General features: G+C 41.8%; 1 protein-coding gene across 1 annotated transcript in view; it reads right to left on the bottom strand.

The window, feature by feature from the left end:
• Window positions 1-7,247: 7,247 nt before the first annotated feature.
• Window positions 7,248-23,351, bottom strand: part of LOC132780853 (cysteine-rich venom protein helothermine-like) — a 28,489-nt gene continuing 12,385 nt past the window's right edge. The window contains exons 5-8 of the mRNA XM_060784698.2: window positions 18,531-18,679; window positions 15,791-15,885; window positions 12,405-12,493; window positions 7,248-7,692 (exon numbers count right to left, since the gene is read on the bottom strand). Coding sequence (XP_060640681.2) covers window positions 7,568-7,692; window positions 12,405-12,493; window positions 15,791-15,885; window positions 18,531-18,679 — 458 coding nt within the window. The 3' untranslated portion in view covers window positions 7,248-7,567. The remainder of the gene's footprint in view (window positions 7,693-12,404; window positions 12,494-15,790; window positions 15,886-18,530; window positions 18,680-23,351) is intronic.

Raw genomic sequence — 23,351 nt, 5'->3', positions numbered from 1 at the left:
TGTACAACAAATTTCTGCTGTGCCTTGCAGGCAGTTTTCTCTTTTCAAAGATGGAAAGAGGAACCAAGTTGGTGAGAGGAACAAAACATAGTGAGAGGAGCAATCCTCCTTCTTTGGATGTCATCAAAAAGAGGTTGGGCAGACACATACTGGGGATGATCTAGTGGGAAGACCTGCAATGAGCAAGTGTTGGACTAGATGACTCATGAGGATTCTTCCAACTCTATGATATCTCCTAGTGCAGCATCTAGTGTTGTGTCCAGCCCTGTACTACAAGTATTGTTGTCACTCTTTCAATCAATCTGCACCTTAGATTTCCTCGTTCTAGTTGTCCAAATCTGAGTAACATCATTGGCATATCATATAAATTATTTTCTTATTATCCAAGTCAGGTTATGGACTAGGCCCTTCTCATGAAAAATCCTCCACTAGATATCCGTAGAAGGGGACAGGTGCCTTCATCAACCCTATTTTCAGTATCTTAGAACTTTGATGCCCTGGATCTGGTTGGCTCTACACATGGTAATAGTCCTTCATAGAATGTCCCTCCATTTTCATTTCAGTATGTCATTTGTTCCTGATAACTGAGGTCCCTCAATCCTATGGTCAGCATTTGCAGAGTCTCATTTTTTAAAAAATTTGGCCAGACTTCTAGTTACATGATGAAGATAATGATGGTTGGTGGTGATGGCATAAGGTAAAGGTAAAGGTTGTCCCCTGACATTAAGTCCAGTCATGTCTGACTCTGGGGTGTGGTGCTCATCTCCATTTCTAAGCCGAAGAGCTACCGTTGTCCATAGACACCTCCAAGGTCATGTGGCCAGCATGACAACATGGAGCACCATTACCTTCCTGCTGGAGCAGTACCTATTGATCTACTCACATTTGCATGTTTTCAAACTGCTAGGTTGGCAGAAGCTAGGGCTGACAGCGGAAGCTCACGCCGCTCCCTGGAATCGAACCTGCAACCTTTCGATCAACAAGCTCAGCAGCTCAGCGCTTTAACCCACTGTACCACCGGGGACATAATAATGGCATAATAATGATAAAAATATTAATAATAGTGTCATTAATAGGTAGAGACACCAGCACCTTCTACATGCCTGTCTGGGGGCCCTTCCACACAGGAGCTATAATCCAAGAGAGAACGGGTTCAAAATGGTCATATGACATTTACATTAAATGCACCCTCAATTGCAGTAATGGAGGGAAAACTTGTTTCAAAAAGGTCCTTTTTACCCTGGTTCTGGGCAAAAAAATCAGATTATCCCATGACTGTGTGCAGGGCCATAGCCGGGAAAGGGGGGGGGGGGTGTCAATAAAAGTTCAACCCTGCCCTGAAATGTGTCAGGTTAAAAAAAGAAACCTGGTTTACTCATAAATTGGTTGTTGTTCATTCGTTCAGTTGTTTCTGACTCTTCGTGACCTCATGGACCAGTCCACGCCAGAGCTCCCTGTCGGCTGTGGCCACCCCCAGCTCTTTCAGGATCAATCCAGTCACTTCAAGGATACCATCCATCCATCTTGCCCTTGGTCGGCCCCTCTTCCTTTTCCCCCATTTCCCCCAGCATCATTGTCTTCTCCAAGCTTTCCTGTCTTCTCATGATGTGGCCAAAGTACTTCATTTTGGCCGCTACTATCCTTCCCTCCAATGAGCAGTCAGGCTTTATTTCCTGAAGTATGGACTGGTAAATTGGTTAACCAGTTAAAATTAATAAGTAAACCAGTTTTTGGGGGGGAGGAGTTAGAATTCTTTTGGGGGGGGATTAGAACCCTTAACACCCCCCCCCCCCCCCGGTTACGGCTCTGACTGTGTGGCCCTGCAGTCATGTAAAGTTCAGGATTCCCCTATTTACCCCCTGTGGAGATTGCTTCCTATCTGTATTGGTTTTAAAAATCCTGAAACAGCTGATGAGCTATGTATTGTCGAAGGCTTTCATGGCCGGAAACACTGGGTTGTTGTAGGTTTTTTCGGGCTATATGGTTATGTTCTAGAGGCATTCTCTCCTGACGTTTCACCTGCATCTATGGCAAGCATCCTCAGAGGTATTGATGAGCTGTTTTGGCTCCCACAGAGACAAAACTGAGTTCCAGCTGGTTTAAAGAGAAGGGAAGTGGAGAGCCAATAGAGATCTCTGGAAATATTTATTTTAAACTTTATAATATTAAATAGATTGTGAATGAGCAATTAGAGAAAAAAGGAAAGCCAGCTGATTGGTTTTTTTTTACTCTTGCCATTATGTGCTGATGTTTATATGCGCACATGGGAATCTTTATGTTTTTACATTGAGATATTCACATGTACGTATATGAGGATCAGCACATAATTGAGTTATTAAAAAAAAATTCTGGCAGATGTCCCTCATCTGTCCTACATTTTATCCTGAGTCAAAAAAGGGCTGTGAGGGGACCTGCTCTGAGGTTTAATTCATCATTTACAATCCACATTTTGGTGCTGCCTGGAAGCGCCCTGGGTGTTTTACTTTGTTGTTTTTGGTTTATTGTTATGATTTAGTACTTTGCTAATGTCCTGAATAACCTGAAGGATGGCTAAGCACATTGTGGTGAGGCACATAAAGTGATTACAGTATCTTTTGTCTCATAATTAATGCAGACCTTTCAAGATATACTCAGAAAACAATTCATGACTAATGTTCATTTCAGTTCTGAAATTTATGTCCGCAGGTATAACAGGCAAGTCATATGGTGACTTTTACATACTTCACTGATTATGGATGTAATCTTTCTTTACTCATTGTTGTTTTTTCTTTCCTCAAGTTTTGAGAATTTTCAATGAGTTTAATAAATACTGATGTAGTTGATAACTTGACGTTAATAACCCAAATACAAATAATTATGGTCATAGGTTCCTTAACATTGCAGGTATGATAAATTACTGATGTTGCATCTATATTTAGATTTTTTAAAATCAGGATGGGATTATTTTTTTAAAAAATGTGCTTATCATGCTTATCATCTGGTTATACAAATCCTAATTTTTCTTTCAGATTTTGCTAAAGATATTTAGAAATAAGCCTTGTATTTTGATGCAAACGTTGTGAATATGCCTAAAAGAAGTAGAAACAAATTTTGACAGTATGAACAAGCTAAAGCATAGGTAACAGTGAAATTTATGGGAAAGATATGAGCTGACACCTGTTTCTGCCATTTAAAGGCTGAGATCTGGTATCATCATGTTATCGAAAACTGACCCCAAAAATAAGGATGGATGAATTTCCTCATGAGATCCCACTCTGTTCTTTCTCCCAAATCTAAAAACCACATGGAGCCTCCCTCAGGGATTTGGTTCCAAGTTTCCATAAACACAGAGGTGGCCCTAGGTAATTTTCAATGGTAAGCAAACAGTATTTGCCCCCCCCCCCCCATCACTGATATATATTTTCTGTTCGTCGTGGGAGTTCTGTGTGCCATATTTGGTTCAGTTCCATCATTGGTGGAGTTCAGAATGCTCTTTGATTGTAGGTGAACTATACATCCCAGTAACTACAACTCACATATGTCAAGGTCTATTTTCCCCCAAGAGTGCCTCAAGAGCACCCCTGGGCAAAATCAACTATATTTCAAATGCTTACTTTGCGTAATGGGTTGAGCCGCCCCTGCATAAACGCCACACATTTCCCCATACTTGCACCATCACTATATGCCCAGCAGTAACCAAAGTATCAATTTATCAATTCCTTTGCCACTTTGTCTTATCTGTGGAGCTACCAGTTTGATGGAGTTTAACTGCATTATGAAACTACCGGTCCAATAAGTCTTTATTGGCATATATGAGCAAAAAAGTATAAAATACGGTATAAATTATAGAAAAGGGAAAAGGGATCCGTGCATTATGAAACTGCATTATATGGCAGATGGGGCCCTCATATAATGTAGTTTAACTGTCTTGAACAGCAGGATATGAGTCTACACTGACCATATAATGCAGTTTCAGATTGCCTTACATAGCAGTGTAGATGGGGCCTAACAAATGATACTCTCCCAAAGCAAATCTACAGAAGCTAGATAATGCACCCTTTCCTGAATCCCAGTCCAGATGGGATGGAACATGCATCAGTGCGAAAATACTTCTTTTCAATGCCTAAGAGCTTTAAGAAAGTTTTAAAAAGCCCTAGCTTCCTTCTCTGTTATTGGAAAAAAGTGGGTTTCTTAAATGCATGGTTTGATCTTTGAACTGGGGCTTGATGGGGCCAGATGAGTGGATGTTTCACCAGAAGAGGAGCTTCCTTGTTTGTATTTGTTGTTGCTAAAACAGGCAGCTCCGCTTGCCTGGTGCCACACAGTCAATTAATTCTCAATGGAGTAAGAAATCACTCAACACCTTTTGTTCAACAACCTGCAGATAAAGAACAGACTGGGAGGTTGTCCTCAAAAGCCAGTCAGTCAAAAATCACAAGTTCAGCATGATATTTATAGCATCGGGTTTTTTTTCCTAGTGGGTTATATTTAAAATACTTGTTTTCCTCCTTAATAGAATCATATAATCATAGAGTTGGAAGAGACCTCATGGGCCATCCAGTCCAACCCCCTGCCTAGAAGCAGGAATATTGCATTCAAAGCACCCCTGACAGATGACCATCCAGCCTCTGTTTAAAAGCTTCCAAAGAAGGAGCCTCCACAACACTCCAGGGCAGAGAGTTCCACTGCTGAACGGCTCTCACGGTCAGGAAGTTCTTCCTCATGTCCAGATGGAATCTCCTTTATTGTAGTTTGAAGCCATTGTTCCGCGTCCTAGTCTCCAGGGAAGCAGAAAACAAGCTTGCTCCCTCCTTCCTATGACTTCATCTCACATATTTATACATGGCTATCCTCTCAGCCTTCTCTTCTTCAGGCTAAAAATGCCCAGCTCTTTAAGCTGCTCCTCATAGGGCTTGTTCTCCAGACCCTTGATCATTTTAGTTGCCCTCCTCTGGACACATTCCAGCTTGTCAATATCTCTCTTGAATTGTGGTGCCCAGAATTGGACATAATGTGATTCCAGGTGTGGTCTAACCAAGGCAGAATAGAGGGGTAGCATGACTTCCCTAGATCTAGACACTATGTTCCTATTGATACAGACCAAAATCCCATTGGTCTTTTTTTGCTGCCACATCACATTGTTGACTCATGTTTAACTTGTTGTCCACAAGGACTCTAAGATCTTTTTCACACATACTGCTCTGAAGCCAGGCGTCACCCATTCTGTATCTTTGCATTTTGTTTTTTCTGCCTAAGTGGAGAATTTTGCATTTGTCCCTGTTGAACTTCATTTTGTTAGTTTTGGCCCATCTCTCTAATCTGTCAAGATCATTTTGAATCCTGCTCCTGTCCTCTGGAGTATTGGCTATCCCTCCCAATTTGGTGTCATCTGCAAACTTGATAATATTGCCTTCTAACCCTTCATCTAAGTCATTAATGATTGCATTGACTAGCTGGGAATCATGTACTCCTCTCTCACTATACACTCATTCTATAATCTGCATCTTATTGTAAAAGCAGGGGACATCAATATTTCCATGTAAATGAAGACAATTCTCCCAAAGTTTATGCTAATAGAGTACATACCTGCCAGATCTTGTCCAAAACTGGTTGAGACAAGAAAAAGATAGTAAACACACCCACACCCAATAGACTATTTCTGTCTATACCGCCTTTTGTTTTTCAGCCTGCAGCAGTGGTTTTAGCTATCAATGAGGGAGTATGTGTGTGTGCATGTTTGATCCTTTGGCAACATCATATTGACAACTGGCAAAGGCAGTGTTGCCTTTTATTGTTTATTTGATTTGACATTTGTGAGAACACATTTGCAAGCAGGCGTTCACTTCCACCTTCTCTTCTGGCTTTGCTTCATAGAAGCACAAATGGGTGGTATGAATGAAGTGACAACAAAGGCTCTTTAGTGAAGTGTTTGTACACATAGGTTGTTGTAGGGTTTTCAGGCTGTATAACCATGTTCTAGAAATATTCTCTCTTGATGTTTCACCAATCCAAACTGAACTAGGATGTTCGTCCATCCCTTATAATTGTTGATAATATGAATGATGTGTTATTTCCCCAAGCTTATTTTCCATCTTCATCGCTATGATACTTCACCTTGTTGATGGGAAGCTTCCCACCAGAGTGGAAATCATCTATTGGATAGATGGCAAGCTATTTAACCTCAGCAGACTGAAAGCCAAAACCAAGGTTACAACATCTGTTATAGAACTCCAGTATGCTGATGACAACGCTGTCTATGCGCATTCAGAAGAAAACCTAGAAGCCACTCTAAACACCTTCGCAGAAGCATACGAGAAGCTTGGCCTGCCATTGAACATTGAGAAAACCAAAGTGCTCTTCCAGCAGTCACCAGCCAATCCCTCTCCAATGCCAGAAATACACCGTAATGGTGTAATATTAGAAAATGTTGATCATTGTGGAGAAGTGGCAGCCACTTCTCCACAAAAGTCAACATTGACACCGAAATACAACACCACCTGAGCTCTGCGAGTGCAGCATTTTTCCAAATGAAGCACAGAGTGTTTGAGGGCTAGGACATCCGTAGGGATACCAAGGTGCTTGTTTATAAAGCTATTGTCCTCCGAACCCTGCTATATGCCTGCAAAACATGGACTATCTACAGATGTCACATTCAACTCCTGGAACGATTCCATCAGCGCTGCCTCCGAAAAATCCTGCAAATCTCTTGGGAAGACAAGCGGACAAATAGTGTGCGGGAAGAAGCAAAGACCACCAGCACTGAAGCAATGCTCTTCTGCTATCAACTCCACTGGACTGGCCACGTCATCCGAATGCCCGATCATCGTTTCCCAAAGAAGTTGCTCTCTTCCAAACTCAAGAATGGAAAAAGGAATGTTGGTGGGCAGGAAAAGAGATTTAAAGATGGGCTCAAAGCCAACCTTAAAAACTCTGGCATAGACACTGAGAACTGGGAAGCCCTGGCCCTTGAGCGCTCCAGCTGGAGGTCAGCTGTGACCAGCAGTGCTGCAGAATTTGGAGAGGCACGACTGGAGGGTAAAAGAGAGAAACGTGCCAAGAGGAAGGTGTGTCAAGCCAACCCTGACCGAGACTGCCTTCCACCTGGAAACCGATGCCCTCACTGCAGGAGAACATGCAAGTCAAGAAGAGGGCTTCACAGTCCCCTATGGACCCACCGCTAGGACACTGAACTTGGAGGACAATCTTATTCGGACAACGAGGGATCGCCTAAATAAGTAAGTAATATGAACGATATTACTAGAGCAGTTTATTACATTTGATAATCATAGGAAAACATTTTAGTTTTTTAAAGGTAAAATCAAAAACTTTATTAATTATTAAATTTAGATACAAATCAGAAAAAAGTTTGATAGATAAAGTTGATTTAAAAAAGACACCTTAGAAATATCTGAAAAGACTTAAAAAATATATGTGAGATATGATTTCCTAATGAAACAATTTTCTCCTGTAGAAGAGTACAGGCTTTGCTCAGTGATGCTCAAAGCTGTATGATAGGCTAATTTAACCAAGTATTAATGTCATAGTTTAAATCAAAAGTGTTAATTTGGATGAGTAATTGACTGGATCCTTATTTTATTTCTGTGGTACATTTACAAGAAGCCTTGCAGTTTGACATTAGAGAAATTTCGCATCCCCATTCTTTCTTTAACTGTGGACAGTTACTGTACATATCATTTTCTGTGCATGGATTGGCTGAAAATTAAAGAAGACAACAAAACACTGTTACTTGCACTGGAAAAAGAAAATGAAGAAAATAGCAAACCAAAATGCATAGCTCACGAAAAAAGTACTAGTCAGTCACTTTTACCTCTTCAGTTTCACCCAGCCCGACCTCTTTTTTCCATGGAAGCCAATCAGATGTTTCTGAAATGTTGGCATTTGACTTGATTATACCTCCTTAGTCACCTCTAGACTGGATTACTGCAATACGCTCTACGTGGGGCTGCCCTTGAAAACGGCTCGGAAATTCCAATTGGCCCAACGGGCAGCAGCCAGGATGTTAACTGGGGCCCATTACAGAGAGAGGTCAACCCTCCTGTTTAAGGAGCTCCACTGGCTGCCGTTTATTTTCCGAGCCCAATTTAAGGTGCAGGTGCTTACCTACAAAGCCCTGAACGGTTTGGGACCACCCTACCTGCGTGACCGCATCGCTGTCTACGAACCCACGCGCTCACTCCGGTCATCTGGAGAGGCCCTGCTAGTGATCCCGCCCGCGTCACAAGCGCGCTTGGTGGGGACGCGAGACAGGGCCTTCTCCGTGGTGGCCCCCCGCCTCTGGAACGCCCTCCCGAAAGATCTTAGACAGGCCCCTACACTGGCAGTCTTCAGAAAGAATTTGAAAACCTGGCTGTTCCAATGTGCCTTTTCAGATTAGGAATCTCCCACTACCAAATCCCAGAAGCACTTTAGTACCAAATCACCGCACACTGCACACCGCACTTATATCATAATCCCACACCCCTCCGATACATCAGCACTTTTAACCTTGTACCCCTACTCCGGCCGACTCAGTTTTTAATAATGTCTTGTCGTATTGCTATTGTTATTGTTTTTCTGCTTAACTGTTTTTATTTGCTAGATATTGTATTGTTGTATTGTGTTGGGCTTCGGCCTATTGTGAGCCGCATCGAATCCTACGGGAGATGCTAGCGGGGTACAAATAAAGTTATAATAATAATAATAATAATATAATAATAATAATACTTATAAAATTTGAATATTTGCATCTTTGAGCAATCATTGTAATGTCTATATTCCTTCCATTTTAATATCCTGTCCTATCCAATTTGTCATCAATCCATTTCTTTGGACTCCATGCAAATCTATGATTTGCTAAAGTATACTATTCAAGATAGTATATTTTGAATTTAAACAGTCAAATGATATTAACATTCCCTTATTTTTTTTGGTTCTACTAGTATTCTTACTATTTTCTCTTATTAAGTGATAGGGAATAGAGAGTTAATATTTAATTGTGAATTCCAAGCAGGACAATCTCACACGAAGTGGCACATTATAGATGACTACAGCCAGCATCTCCACATTTGCGGGTTTGATATCCATGGATTTGATTATTCATTGCTCAGCCACCACCCTCCCTCTGTCCTGCCTCCCATAACTAGAGGCTGGTCGTAGTAGGGAGAAGCCCAGGAGGGCATCATCTGATAGCCTCTTCGTCCTACTTCTCTGCCTGCCCTCCATGGTTTCGGAGGTTAAGAGAAGTCCAGAGGCTCCTTCTCCCCACTGCCACTGGCATCTTGACATGAGTCCTGTTCCAGGAGAGAGAGAGGAGCTGGAGCAGGGAGGGAAGGAGGGCCAAGAAAAAGGCAGAGCTGTTGAGCAAGTGCCATGTAGACTATGGTGATGGTGCCTCATTATGCTCCCCGCAGCCCCTCACTGCCTCCAAGACTGTCTGGTAGATAGGCACAGATTTTCCACATTTGCCAGGGTTCTCTGCCATAACACCCATCCATGTGCGGGAACCAACTGTATTTCCCAGATATGCTCAGCAATCAGGCATGTAGCCGGGAGGGGGGGGGGCTTGGGGGGCTTCAGCCCCCCCCCCCCTGAAATTCTCATGGTGGTTCGCGAAAAGGCCTTACTGGTGCATTATTTAAACTGTTATGTTTATTCATATCATGATCTGATCTCCATACTCAATATATCCCATATGCATGGAGGTATTGGGGTAATGATACAAAATAGGCCTGGGCGGTTTCGTTCGTTAATTTTGTAATTCGTTAAATATTCGTTAATTTTAGCAATTACAAAACGATTACAAAACTTATTTTTAAACCCGGAAGTGTTTTTAAATATCAAAACAGCATGCGCCAAAATTTTTTGTATTTCCGTCCATTTCGGAAATACGTAAGATGGCTTGGTTAGATGCTTGCTGGGAGCTCTCCTCTCTCTCCTCTCCTTAGCCAGTCAGAGGCAGAGCCTGAAAGAGGAGGAGGAGGAGGAGGAGAGGGCGGGGAAGGCGCCGGCTGAGCAAGCGAGCGAGAGGGCGAGCGACCCTCAGCGGGAAGGCGGCCCGTCCCTCCTTCCTCACCTTTGCGGTGGGTGTGCTTCGTTCTCCCAATTCCTTAGCGGAGGGCTGGGCTAGATGGCCTTTGGGGAGCCCTTCTCCCAATTTCGCATTGCTTTGGAGGAGCCGGGCCCTACTCGGCGGCAGCGCTTGAGGGCCCGCCAGAGTGAGTGCCTGCCTTCCCTCCTTAATAATAATTTCTCCTCCCTATTCTACTAAATTAATAATTAAATTAAAAAAATATTGAAAAAATATTGTAAAAAAGGGCGCCATCTTTACAAAATGTTTTGTAAATATTAACGAAATTTCGTAAATACCGAACTTTTTTAAGGGAAAATTTTGTAATTATTTTAAATATCGAAACAAAAAAAAAAAAAACCCCAAATACAAATCGATTTTAGAAACAAATTTTTGCGTTGTTACCCAGGCCTAATACAAAAGTTTGCTAGGGTAGACCCTCTTTCACTCAGACTCAGCCCCCCCGAAACAAACTCAGCCCCCCCCCCCCAAATCGAAATCCTGGCTATGGGCCTGTCAGCAATGTATGTGGTTTCTTGGCAATCATATGGGAGATGTTTCGTCAAGGCATAAAGCTTGGAAAACAAAGGTGCCTGATTATCTGAGCAATTACATCTTTGGGGATGTAAACTCAACCTGTGATGGAGTATTACATAGACACATTGGTCCATTGCCATACTTTTCAAGCTTCTCTATTATATAAATAGCAACAGCTGCATGTCCCATTGGCATGTGGAGGGAAGTATGGCAAGGAGCATGGCTTATCCACAACAACCATGAAAATTCATAATTGAGTAAGAATGTCATAGAATCATAGAGTTGGAAGAGACCTCATGGGCCATCCAGTCCAACCCCTTGCCAAGAAGTAGGAAAATTGCTTTCAAAGCACCCCTGACAGATGGCCATCCAGCCTCTGTTTAAAAGCCTCCAAAGAAGGAGCCTCCACCACAATCCGGGGCAGAGAGTTCCACTGCTGAACAGCTCTCATAGTTAGGAAGTTTTTCCTAATGTACAGATGGAATCTCCTTTCTTGTAGTTTGAATCCATTGCTCCGCATCCTAGTCTCCAAGGCATCAGAAAACAAGCTCGATCCCTCCTCCCTATGATCCCTCACATATTTATACATGTCTATCTCAGCCTCTCAGCCTTCTCTTCTTCTGGCTAAACATGCCCAGCTCTTTAAGGCACTCCTCATAGGGCTTCTTCTCCAGACCCTTGATCGCTTTAGTTACCCTCCTAACTAAACTCATTCCAGCTTGTCAATATCTCTCTTCAATAACTCTCTCTTTCAGACTAAGGACCTCTTCACATTTATTTTTGGGAGTAGCGATGTTTTCTTTTTTAGTTCAGTCATGGAGCCTGATGGCTCCCATCACACTTGGAGAACTTCTTCCCAGGGGGTGGGGAGGGGTGGTTCTGTGGCTGAACTAGAGCAAAACCCCTCCTGCCACTGAAAAATTGCTGCCAGTGGCTGATAGATGGCTCCCCATCTTTCCAAAGGGAAAGATAGGTCAAGTTGGCTTAAGGAGGCTTTCCCCCATCTCATGAGGTAGGGGGGAAGTCAAGATGGTGCAAGTGTGGGCCAACAGGTCCCCACGCCCCCTGCGCAGTTGCCACCAAAACCACAATGATTTGTGGAGATCCAGGGCAATTCTGGCAGCACATGTAACAAGACTGTAAGGGAAACTCTATTAGATGGCATTAGGATTTTAATGATTTTTGCATATAGTGATTAATTGGATAATTCAATCTTGACTTCCTTCTATAGGAGAAAGGAGGAAGATAAATAATTGGAATCAATGCATGGATGGATATTTCAGAACAGGCAAATAGTGGCTAGTGAATCTCATGCAACATGTGAGGATCCCAAAGTGTGAACGATAAAAATATCTACATCCTGTAAAAATATGCATTTGTGGGTATTTTCAACAACCCTTTCCCAACTCACTCAAAATCACAAACCCCCCAGACCTTAAAACATTGGCATAATCTTTAAAAATTAACAGAAACTAGGCTGTAGCTTCCTGTTTCAATTTCAGCTGATTATTGACTTCTTATTATTTTTTTGATGGAAAGGGGTTGGAAGATAGAAGGGGAGCTTGGAAGGGTTGGGAGAACAAAACTATTGCATCCTGTGTTGGGTCTGAGCGTGAAAAAAAAGGGGGAGTAGTAGTAGTAGTGAGAAAAATCACCTGGAAAAATATGTTTACACATTTCTAGGCTTTGGTGCAACAGTGTGGCCACCAGGGTGCACATGGGCAAGAATTGTCCCATTTTCTCTATAGGTGTTCACTCCAGCTCTATAAGAACTGGGACATTAACACCATTTTTGTCTCACAACATTCATTCACAATCTTACTGCATAATCCGTCATCGCAGTTCTTCGGGCAATCCTCACACGGTTTTCCTTCTGCATAGGGGGTGTGCATAAGGTCTTTCCTGTTCCCTCTGCAACATTAAAAAATATAAATGAAATGAAAGACAACAATAAAGAGAAGTTAACCTGAAAAATGTGCTATTGATGGGGAGATATTGGAAAAAATAGATATTTATTTATGCATTTATTGTATGTATATTACAAGCACTGAACTGTAAGAAAAATCAGGTTCTCTCTGTGTTAGAAAGCCGCAGGACTAGGGCTGGGCGGTTTCATTTCGTTAATTCATAATTCGTTAATAATTCGTTATTTTTTTCAATTACAAAACGATAACGAACCATTCTGGAGCAATTTTTTTTAAAAAACGAATTTTTAAACACGTTTTGTAAATGCTTCGTATTTCGTTATTGTATTCGTTTCGTTATTGTTCTGAGGTCGTTTCGTTATTATTTCCGCATGTCTGGGGCAAGTTTTTTGTTTAATTAGTGAAAAAAAATTATAATATCACACCAACAGTCAACAACAGAGGGAGAGGGAAGCTTCAGAAGTTTTTGGAGGTTTTTTAGCGTATTTCGCGGTAGCGTCCGCCATTAACGAATTGATTCGTTATTGTTTCGGAAATCGATTCGTTAATGTTTTGTAATTTTTTTCACATTTACAAAATTTCGTAAATACCGAACTTTTTAAAGGGAAATTTTTGTAATTATTTTAAATATCGAAACAAAAAAACCCCCCAAATACAAATCGATTTTAGAAACAAATTTTTCCGTTGTTACCCAGGCCTACGCAGGACAGAGAGAATGCAGAAGGAGATCTGTGTTAAAAGCGGGAGGAGAAGGGGGACCTGTTATCTATACATTCCAGAGAGACTGGTACAACATAGCCCAGTGTCTTCCTTCTAAGTAAGGAATCCCCTTCCCTCCTGACAGGTCAAAGTAGGCCCCTTGATTGGTGAATGTAAGCTGTAAGCTGTATGCTACTCTCAGAAAAAATATAGAGACATGCCTCTCGCATGTTGGCAGATATAATTTGATATTTCTATGATGCTAAAGCGACGCAGTGAATGATGTCAATGTATGTAGAAGCATGTTTCTTTGTTTCCCTGCATTTGTAGAGGTATAAAAGGCACAGACGCCTTTATCTTCACTCTGGTTTGCTTTTGCACACAACTCCTCACCAGAGTCCCAGATGGAAATAAACATACTTTTCTTTCTCCAAAATACATCAGTTAAACAGTGGTCAGTGTGTGCTTGCAACCCCTTATCTTGTCTGAATGGCAGTGGCATTCAGTTTGCTTCTGTAGTCAATTTACAATGTTTATTTTGACTTACAAAATCCTAAATGGCTTGGGGCCTGGATATAGCGAAAGACTGGATCCTCCCACATCAGCCTGCCTGGAATATTTAATCCTCAACAGAGGCTCTACTTCATGTCAACTTGTTGCATTACGTTGGTGGATACATGCGATACGGGAGTGCCCATGTTGTGGAGCTCCCTCCCAAGGGAAACCAGGCGGGCTCTAATCCTGTTAAGTTTACCACGGAAAAGTCAGGTCTGCATTCTATCACACAACCTTTGGTTAGTAAAATCAAGAATTGTTTTTTCACTGTTTTCATCAAAGTGGCCTTTTCCACCTTTTGAAAATTAATTTGGTTTGTTTTAAGGAGTGCTTTGATTTATTGTATTTGTTGTACGTTGTCTCAGGAGTTTTGTCAAGGTGAGAGGAAATATTTAAATAAAACTAGTAAATATTGGAGATATTTTTTCAAGTCAGGAGTGACTCGAGAAATTTCAAGTCACTTCTGGTGTGAGCAATGCATGAAGTTTCTTGGCATATAATGATGGGAAATGTTTCTTCAAGGCATAAAGCTGAAAATGAACAAAATCTGGCTACCGGTATTAAAAAACTCTAAAATTGCAACAGCACAACAACAGAGAGGAAGCAGGTAGGGACATCTAATTACCTCTCAACAAAAGTTTGCTCCAGGCACAGTCAGCCCATTGTATGCTAATCAAGGTGATCAGTTGAAACATTCACACCTAGCTCCAGCAGAAAAGAGTCCTTTGTCTCACCCTGGTCATTCCACAGATATATAAACCCCTTTTCCCTAGTTCTAACAGACCTCACTACCTCTGAGGATGCTTGCCATAGATGCAGGCGAAACGTCAGGAGAGAATGCCTCTAGACCATGGCCATACAGCCCGAAAAAACCTATAACAACCCATAAAGCTTTTAATGGTTTGTGTTGAGTGATTAGCTGACCTTTGGGGATTGTCGGTGTTATGGTAAACTCAACCTGTGATGGAGAATTGCATAGAAACACTGGTCCATTGACATGCTTTTCAAGCTGCTCTGTTATACACATGGCAACAGCTTCTGTGTATGGCAGAAGGGGGTTGGACTGGATGGCCCCTGGTATTGCTGCTATTATTATTATTATTATTATTATTATTATTATTATTATTGAAAATATAAAGGTTGTTCCCTGACATTAAGTCCAGTTGTGTCCGACTCTGGGGGTTGGTACTCATCTCCATTTCTAAGCGTTGTCCACAGACAGCTCCAAGGTCATGTGGCTGGCATGACTACATGGAGCACCGTTACCTTTCCGCAGGAGCGGTATCTATTGATCCACTCACATTTGCATGTTTTCAAACTGCTAGAAGCTGCGGCTGACAGCGGAAGCTCACGCCACTCCCCAGATTCGAACCTGCAGCCTTTCGGTGAACAAGCTGAGCAGCCCAGCGGTTTAACCCTCTGCGGCAGGCATGTAGCTGGGGGGGGGGGGGGCTTGAAGCCCCCCAAGCCCCCCCCCCCCAAATTCTGATGGTGGTCTGCGAAAAGGCCTTAGTGGTACATTATTTAAACTGTTATGTTCATTCATATCATGATCTGATCACCATGCTCAATATATCCCATATGCATGGGGGTATTGGGGTAACGATACAAAAGGTTTGCTAGGGTAGACCCTCTTTCACTCAGACTCAGCCCCCCTCCCCGAATCAAACTCAGCCCCCCCCCTCCCGAATCAAAATCCTGGCTATGGGCCTGCTCTGCGCCATTATTATTATTACAAAGGCTGAATGCCCATCTGTTGGGGATGCTTTGATTGTGCTTTTCCTGCATGGCAGAAGGTTCTTTGACTGGAAGGGCCCTGGGGTTCCTCCTCCAAACTGTTAAAACTTTAGAAATACCCTTTTCCTTTCATTATTTTTGTATTGCAAAAATAATGCTGCTAGCCTTGTGCTAAAGAACTCTAGGGAATGAAAACACTAGTGTGTTACCAACACTAAACTTGACTGGTCATGTGTGTGGGATAAAACACGAGCACTGCCAAAAAACAGAAAATTACAAAAGGAATACTTACGCAGGATTGTACTGGCAAACATAATAGTACGTGTATTTTTTATTAGGGCATTTGGCTACACCACATCCCACCTTATAAGAAAGATACCAAACCACCTGCAAAGACAGAAGTGAACACACTGTGAATGCATACCAAAAACAACTACTAGAGCAGTGGTTCTCAAAGTGTACTCCGTGGAGCCCTTGCTTCCTGAGTGGCTCTGCGGTTTCCTTCCCTCTCTCCCTCCAAGCTTTCCCTCCTCTTTCCTGTTCCTTCCCCATCTGCTCCTCCCTCCTCCACTTTCCTTGCCATCCAGATCCTTTCCCTCTCTCCTTCCTTGCTTCCAAAATCCCATTTCCCTCCTACCGCTCAGGGGTGCTTTGACTGTGTATGGCAGAAGGGGGTTGGACTAGATGGCCCCTATTATTATTATTATTATTATTATTATTATTATTATTATTACAAAGACTGAATGGCCATCTGTTGGGGGACTTTTGATTGTGCTTTTCTTGCATGGCAGGAGGGGGTTAGACTGGATGGCCCCTGGTATTGCCATCATCATCATCATCATCATCATCATCATCATCATCATCATCATCATTGGGGATGTTTTGATTGTGCTTTTCCTGCATGGCAGAAGGTTGATTGACTGCATGGCCAATGGGATTTTGGCCTGCATCAATGGGAGTCTAGTGTCTAGATCGAGGGAGTCATGCTACCCCTCTATTCTGCTTTGGTTAGACCACACCTGGAATATTGTGTCCAATTCTGGGCACCACAATTCAAGAGAGATATTGATAAGCTGGAATGTGTTCAGAGGAGGGGGACTCAAATGATCAAGGGTCTGGAGAACAAGCCCTATGAGGAGTGGCTTAAAGAGCTGGGCATGTTTAGCCTGAAGAAGAGAAGGCTGAGAGAAGACATGATGGCCATGTATAAATATGTGAGAGGAAGTCATATGGAGGAGGGAGCAAGGTTGTTTTCCGCTGTCCTGGAGACTAGGGCACAGAGCAATGGCTTCAAACTACAAGAAAGGAGATTCTACCTGAACATTAGGAAGAACTTCCTGACTGTGAGAGCTTTTCAGCAGTGGAACTCTCTGCCCCAGAGTGTGGTGGAGACTCTTTCTTTGGAGGCTTTTAAACAGAGGCTGGATGGCCATCTGTCAGGGGTGCTTTGAACACGATTTTCCTGCTTCTTGGCAGGGGGTTGGACTGGATGGCCCATGAGGTCTCTCCCAAGTCTATGATTTTATGATTCTATGGGGTTGCTCCTCCTCCTCCCCCCTCCTCTTCTTCTTCAGGCTGGATGGCCTTCTGCTGGGGGTCCTTTGTGCTTTTCCTACATGGCAGAAGTGGGTTGGACTGGATGGCCCCTGGGGTCTTCCATTGAATTACTGTTAAGTTTATGTACATCAAAAGGTTTACTCATGCCTGATATAGACATACATTATATAATATAATATATAAACATTTCTTGGGGCTATATGAGAAAAAGGGCTCAGCGGCTGAAAATTTTTGAGAACCCCTGTACTAGAGGATTAAAATAGTGTATTTCCATATGGTCACAGACTTGTGCAGTTGATACACTATGGATTTTCATCTGAGTGCACAAGCGCCTTCTTTGTATTTTGCTTCTGTTGCAGATAAGCATTTCCCTGACAAGTGGAGAACAATATTTTCTTTTGCTTTTAAGTGTACCTTGCCCATATAAGGAACAAAGGGTCCAATGGACCTTAAGAACTAATATTTTCTCCAGCATAAGATTTTCCTTCCAGCTTCACACTTCAGCTGCCCTTGTAGGGGTAGAGTATTTGAGGGCCATGGGTTTCTCCTCTTTTCATAGAATCAAAGAGTTGGAAGAGACCTCATGGGCCATCCAGTCCAACCCCCTGCCTAGAAGCAGGAATATTGCATTCAAAACACCCCTGACAGATGGCCATCTAGACTCTGTTTAAAAGCTTGCAAAGAAGGAGCCTCCACCACACTCCGGGGCAGAGAGTTCCACTGCTGAATGGCTCTCACAGTCAGGAAGTTCTTCCTCATGTTCAGATGGAATCTCCTTTCTTGTAGTTTGAAGCCATTGTTCTGTGTCGTAGTCTCCAGGGAAGCAGAAAACAAGCTTGCTCCCTCCTCCATATGACTTCCTCTCACATATTTAAACATGGCTATCATATCTCCTCTCAGCCTTCTCTTCTTCTTCGGCTCTTTAAGCCGCTCCTCATAGGGCTTATTCTCCAGACCCTTGATCATTTTTGTCGCCCTCCTCTGGACACATTCCAGCTTGTCCATATCTCTCTTTTGTGAGAAGAGTGCACATCCAACCAATTTGGATTTCTGTTTTTAAATTAAAAAAGGAATATCTGGGAGTCTTACAAGTGTCTTTAACTTTTAGGATTTCTGCCATTCTAGATTCTGATTAGAAAAGGTTTTCACATCACAATATTGTGTTGTTTATTTGCAACTAGGAGATAGTAAATGGGGACCTGGTTAGGGGACACTTTAGTTTTCCCAGCATGTTTGTATTTTGTGGTTGTGTAATTCCTCCTTCTCTTCCCTTCCATTCCCTGATTAATTGCAGTTGGGATTTAGTAGCTCTTCAGTTAGCTGGAAGCTGTCTATTCAGTCCTGGCCTATGTAGGGAGTCATTGTGATTTCTTTCTGCTGGTTAACACTCCCTCCCAAGACAACTATAGGTCCCAGATTTGTCCAAACTTAATTAACTTTGTCAAAATGTTGGCATATTGAAGCTAACATTGTACCTGAGTGTAATGGCCAACAACTGCATCTTGCCATATTGGTCCATAACCATGTTCAAAATCATGGACTTCATCATACCATTCCTGAATGGCCTCAGACCATGAGTTTGGTGCGGTTGACATGTAGAGGTTTTCTCCAGAGTTTGTGCCATCTGTAAGTGGAAAAAGAAATATTCACAAAAACTTAAGTGTTTAGCAACTGAAACTACTTCAGAAATAGTGGCATTTCAAACCTTTAGGGCAGGCTTGTCAAACTATTAGTATTATTTTAATTCCATCATGGATTCCACAGCATCTCAAAAGTAAACAGAACCCCCAAAAGAAAAATTACAGATGAAAAAAGATTGTTCAACGAAAGGTGGTCAGATGACTACTATTCTGTCAAGGCAAATAGTGGTAGAAGGTGGTACAATGGGTTAAATCCTTGTACAGGCAGGACTGGTTGACCAAAAGGTTGCAGTTTGAATCCATTGAGCGGGGTAAGCTCCCGTCTGTGAGCTCCAGCTCCCCATGTGGGGACATGAGAGAAGTCTCTTGCAGGATGGTAAAACATCAATCAACCGGGCGTCCCCTGGGCATCTCCTTACAGACAGCCAATTCTCTCACACCAGTAGTGACTTGCAGTTTCTCGTCACTTCTGACATGAAAATGGCAAATGGTAAGGCACTCTGCTTAATTTGTAGGGAATTTATGACAATTTTCAAAGTCTATAATTTGAAAACATGTGAAAACATGTTGCCAGATTTGATCCATATCAAGGAACGTATCGTAAGGACAAAATAGAACTGAAAAAAAAATCTGTCTTTTCAACATTTTTTCCCCCAAAAAATTATCTCTCATGTTGTAAAGCGAGCTTTGTAGTAGCAAATTAAATAACAAAAAGTAAAAATCATTAACTGATAGTAGGTTTAATGAGCAATATATGAAAAACATGGCAGATTTAATCTGCCCTGATAAAAAAAAAAGGGGGGGGGGTATTTCTGAAATCAGTTTGTGTTACCAAACTATAGTCAAGGGAATCAAAGAAGCTGGAACATCTATCAAAAGTGTTAACTTAATATAATAAGAGTATTAAGAATAGCTTTGGCCATAACTTCATAACCACAGATGTATTAAGAATATGCTACTTTCTAAAGCATAATAAGACCCTAAGCTCTTACAAAGAGCAGAACAAAATAAAACATGATACTAACACAGAGCTGTTAATTTTAAATTCTGTGCTAGATAAGTAGGGAGTTGGCTGGCTATGAAGTAGCTGAAATATTGGACTCTGCCATTCTCTCTGCTATTCTATTTTATAAGAAGACTTTGCCAAATGTCTTCCTGTGAATGGGTCTATGGCAAAAACATGTGTGTGTCCAGGATGACCAAACAGGCCCATCCAAAATATCTAAACAAACTTAAACCACCTTGATTACTTTTTGATGTAATGAGAAATTTGTTTCGGGGGGTGGGTGGGTAGAATGTCGGGATCTACTATGCTTCATATATCTATGTTATTATGGTATATTGTTACTTCATGATATATAATTTGTAGTTTGTAGTAGAGGCTTACATAATTTATCAATAGTTGTACTGTTATGCTCGCTTAATATTACTAATGGGAATTTGAGTATATTCTAGAAGCTGCTATTGGAAGCTGATTGCCAGTAGGGGCCAGTACAGTGTATCTCACTAACTAGACCAGGGGTCCTCAAACTAAGGCCCGGGGGCTGGATACGGCCCTCCAAGGTCATTTACCCGGCCCTCGCTCAGGGTCAACCTATTTATTTATTTATTTATTTACCTTACTTATATACCGCTGTTCTCAGCCCGAAGGCGACTCACAGCGGTTCACAACAAATACAAACAGCAAAAATTAAGTGCTACAGTATAGAAACAGTTAACAACCTAACACATTACACAATTAATAAACAGTTACTACAATATCCATTCATTGTCGTCTCGTCATCAAAAACATGTTCCAGATTCGTCATCCATTGTTCCATTCCAGTGTTCATTAACCAATCATTGCACTAATTATTCAAACGCCTGCTCAAACAGCGAGGTCTTCACTTTTTTGCGGAATACCATTACAGATGGTGCTAGTCTAATGTCCGTAGGAAGGGCGTTCCACAGCCGAGGAGCCACCACCGAGAAGGCCCTATCTCTCGTCCCCGCCAGCCGAGCTTGAGAAGCAGGCGGGATCGAGGGCAGGGTCTCCCCGGAAGATCTCAAAGTCCTGGTGGACCTAAGTCTGAAACTACTTGAAAGCACACCACCACAACAACAAGAACAACAAGAATCGTGTTGCATCAGCCAAAAGCAGGCCCACACTTCCAATTGAAATACTAATAAGTTTATATTTGTTAAAATTGTTCTTAATTTTAATTATTGTATTGTTTTTAAGTGTTTTTGCACTTCAAATAAGATATCTGCAGTGTGCATAGGAATTCATTCATGTTTTTTTTCCAAATTATAATCTGGCCCTCCAACAGTTTGAGGGACTGTCACCTGGCCCTCTGTTCAAAAAGTTTGAGGACCCCTGAAATAAACACTAGCAGATAATAGAACAAGTGTTGTAATCCTATTTTGAGGATTTTTCCCATTATTGCTTGTTATCCCCCTTCCCATAAATTATGGTTGTTTTAATGTTGGGGATATGGGTGGGGGGATAACAGGAAAACAGGAGAAAATGGTTTTACTCCTTCAACCCACCCTCCACCTTCATAAAATGTACTTTCCTCCTGTCTAGCACCCCCTTGTGGCTTCCGCTTGGATTATTTTTTCGTGTCAAGAGTGACTTGAGAAATTGCAAGTTGCTTCTGGTGTGAGAGAATTGGCCATCTGCAAGGATGTTGCTCAGGGGACTCCAGGATGTTTTGATGTTTTACCATCCTTATGGGAAGCTTCTCTCATGTCCCTGCACGGGAAGCTGGAACTGACAGAGGGAGCTCATCCGCCTTCTCTCCGGATTCAGTCCTACCGGCACAAGGGTTTAAGCCATTGCACCACCAGGGACTCCTTCTGCCACCGGGGGTGCCTGGATAATGGACCAGCATCCTTCCAAGTCCTTTCTCATGTGAATGGTGGAAATGGAGGATGGAGACACTATTGTAGTCACCAATGAGACCAAATGAGAGAAAAGACTGTGAAAAGTGTAACAGACAAGGCCTTTTGATAAATGGGAATAATGCATGCAAAATGTTCAAATGGACAACCTATAAATATTGTATATTCAAAAAATTATCAGATACCATGACAATTTTTTAGTTGCCTGTATCTGTACTTGCCCTGAAATTGAATGTTATTTTGAAGCCATTTTTTGCCATAAGGTTGGGTTTGGTAGTTGGTGGACTTACGTATGAGACAGTGAAACTGAGTAGTAAGTAATCACTAACATAATTAAAAAAGTAGATATTATTATCATTAGAAATAAGCTTACGTTATTTGGTGTGAAGGATAAATAAAATGATAATAAAGTTTGTATTTGAGGAATTTGGAAAAGAGAACAAGTAGCCCCCCTCGATGTGTGTCAATGCAACTTGTACTATTGCATAGTTTGTATTTTTCTGTATCTGTGTTTTATGGTTGTGAAAGATGTATACAGTTGTGAAAGCTGAATAGTGAAGAAGACTAATAGGAAGAACATCCATTCATTTGAAATGTAATGCTGGAGAAGAGTTCTATGGTATACCACGAGCTTCTAAAATCTATATAAATAAAAATGTAATGTACGTTTGTGGGATTAAGAAAAACCACTGGATGAATTGCCGCCAAATTTGGCCACAAGACACCTACTAATCCAAGGAGTGACCATCACTCAAAAAAATTGATGTTATCGTTTGGGTGTTGTAGTTTCTGGGGTTTATAGTTCACCTACAATCAAAGAGCATTCTGAACTCCACCAGTGATTGAATTGAACCAAACGTGGCACACATGACTCCCATGACCAACAGAAAACACTAGAAGGGTTTGGTGGGCATTGACCTTGAGATTGGGAGTTGTAGTACACCTACATCCAGAGAGCACTGTGGACTCAAACAATGATGGATCTGGACCAAACTTGGCATGAATATTCCATATGTCCAACTAGGAACACAGATGGAGCTTGGAGGAAATAGACCTTGATATTTTGGAGTTGTAGTTACTGGGATTTATAATTCACCTACAATCAAAGAACATTCTGAACCCCACAAATTATAGAATTGGGGCAAAATTCCCGCACAGAAAATACTTAAGGTCATCCAGTCCAACTCCCTTCACCAGGGCAAGAAAATGTAATCAAATACTGTTTACCCACAAGCATAAAGAAATTACATATATTAGAAACCAACACTTTCTCATTACTTTATTTTCCATATCACCAGACTAGGCCACAACAACGCATGGAAGGGGACGGCTAGTGTCAAATAAATGGGTCCTAGAGGAAATCAAGCCTAAACTCTCCCAAGATGACTAAATTGAGACTGTTGTGCTTTGGCCATATTATGAGAAGACATGACTCACAAGAGAAAATATAATAATGCTTGGGAAGGCAGTAGGAAAAGAGGAAGACAGCATTTCAGGTGAACAGACTCAACCACAGAAGCCACAACTGCCGGGAATCTACAAGACCTGAACAGGAATGTTGAGGATAGGATAACCTGGAGGTATCTCAGGCTGTCCAGCCTTTAAAAAAAATCAAAAGTCACTGGAAGGTCATGTCCATTCTTCTCGGGAATGTTTTGGACCTTAAAGTCAAGTGAGGACATTTGCCCTGAAGTTTTGGGGACATTTTTTTTTTGCCATGGGGGATTTTGTGGAAACTACAGCAGAGCTTTCCAAGTATTTCATGCGGATGAC

This window comes from Anolis sagrei, chromosome 1 (genome assembly GCF_037176765.1).
Source record: "Anolis sagrei isolate rAnoSag1 chromosome 1, rAnoSag1.mat, whole genome shotgun sequence".
Taxonomy (NCBI): Eukaryota; Metazoa; Chordata; class Lepidosauria; order Squamata; family Dactyloidae; genus Anolis; species Anolis sagrei.
Note: the sequence above shows the minus strand (reverse complement) of the source record. Positions and strands in the feature narration are given on the sequence as shown.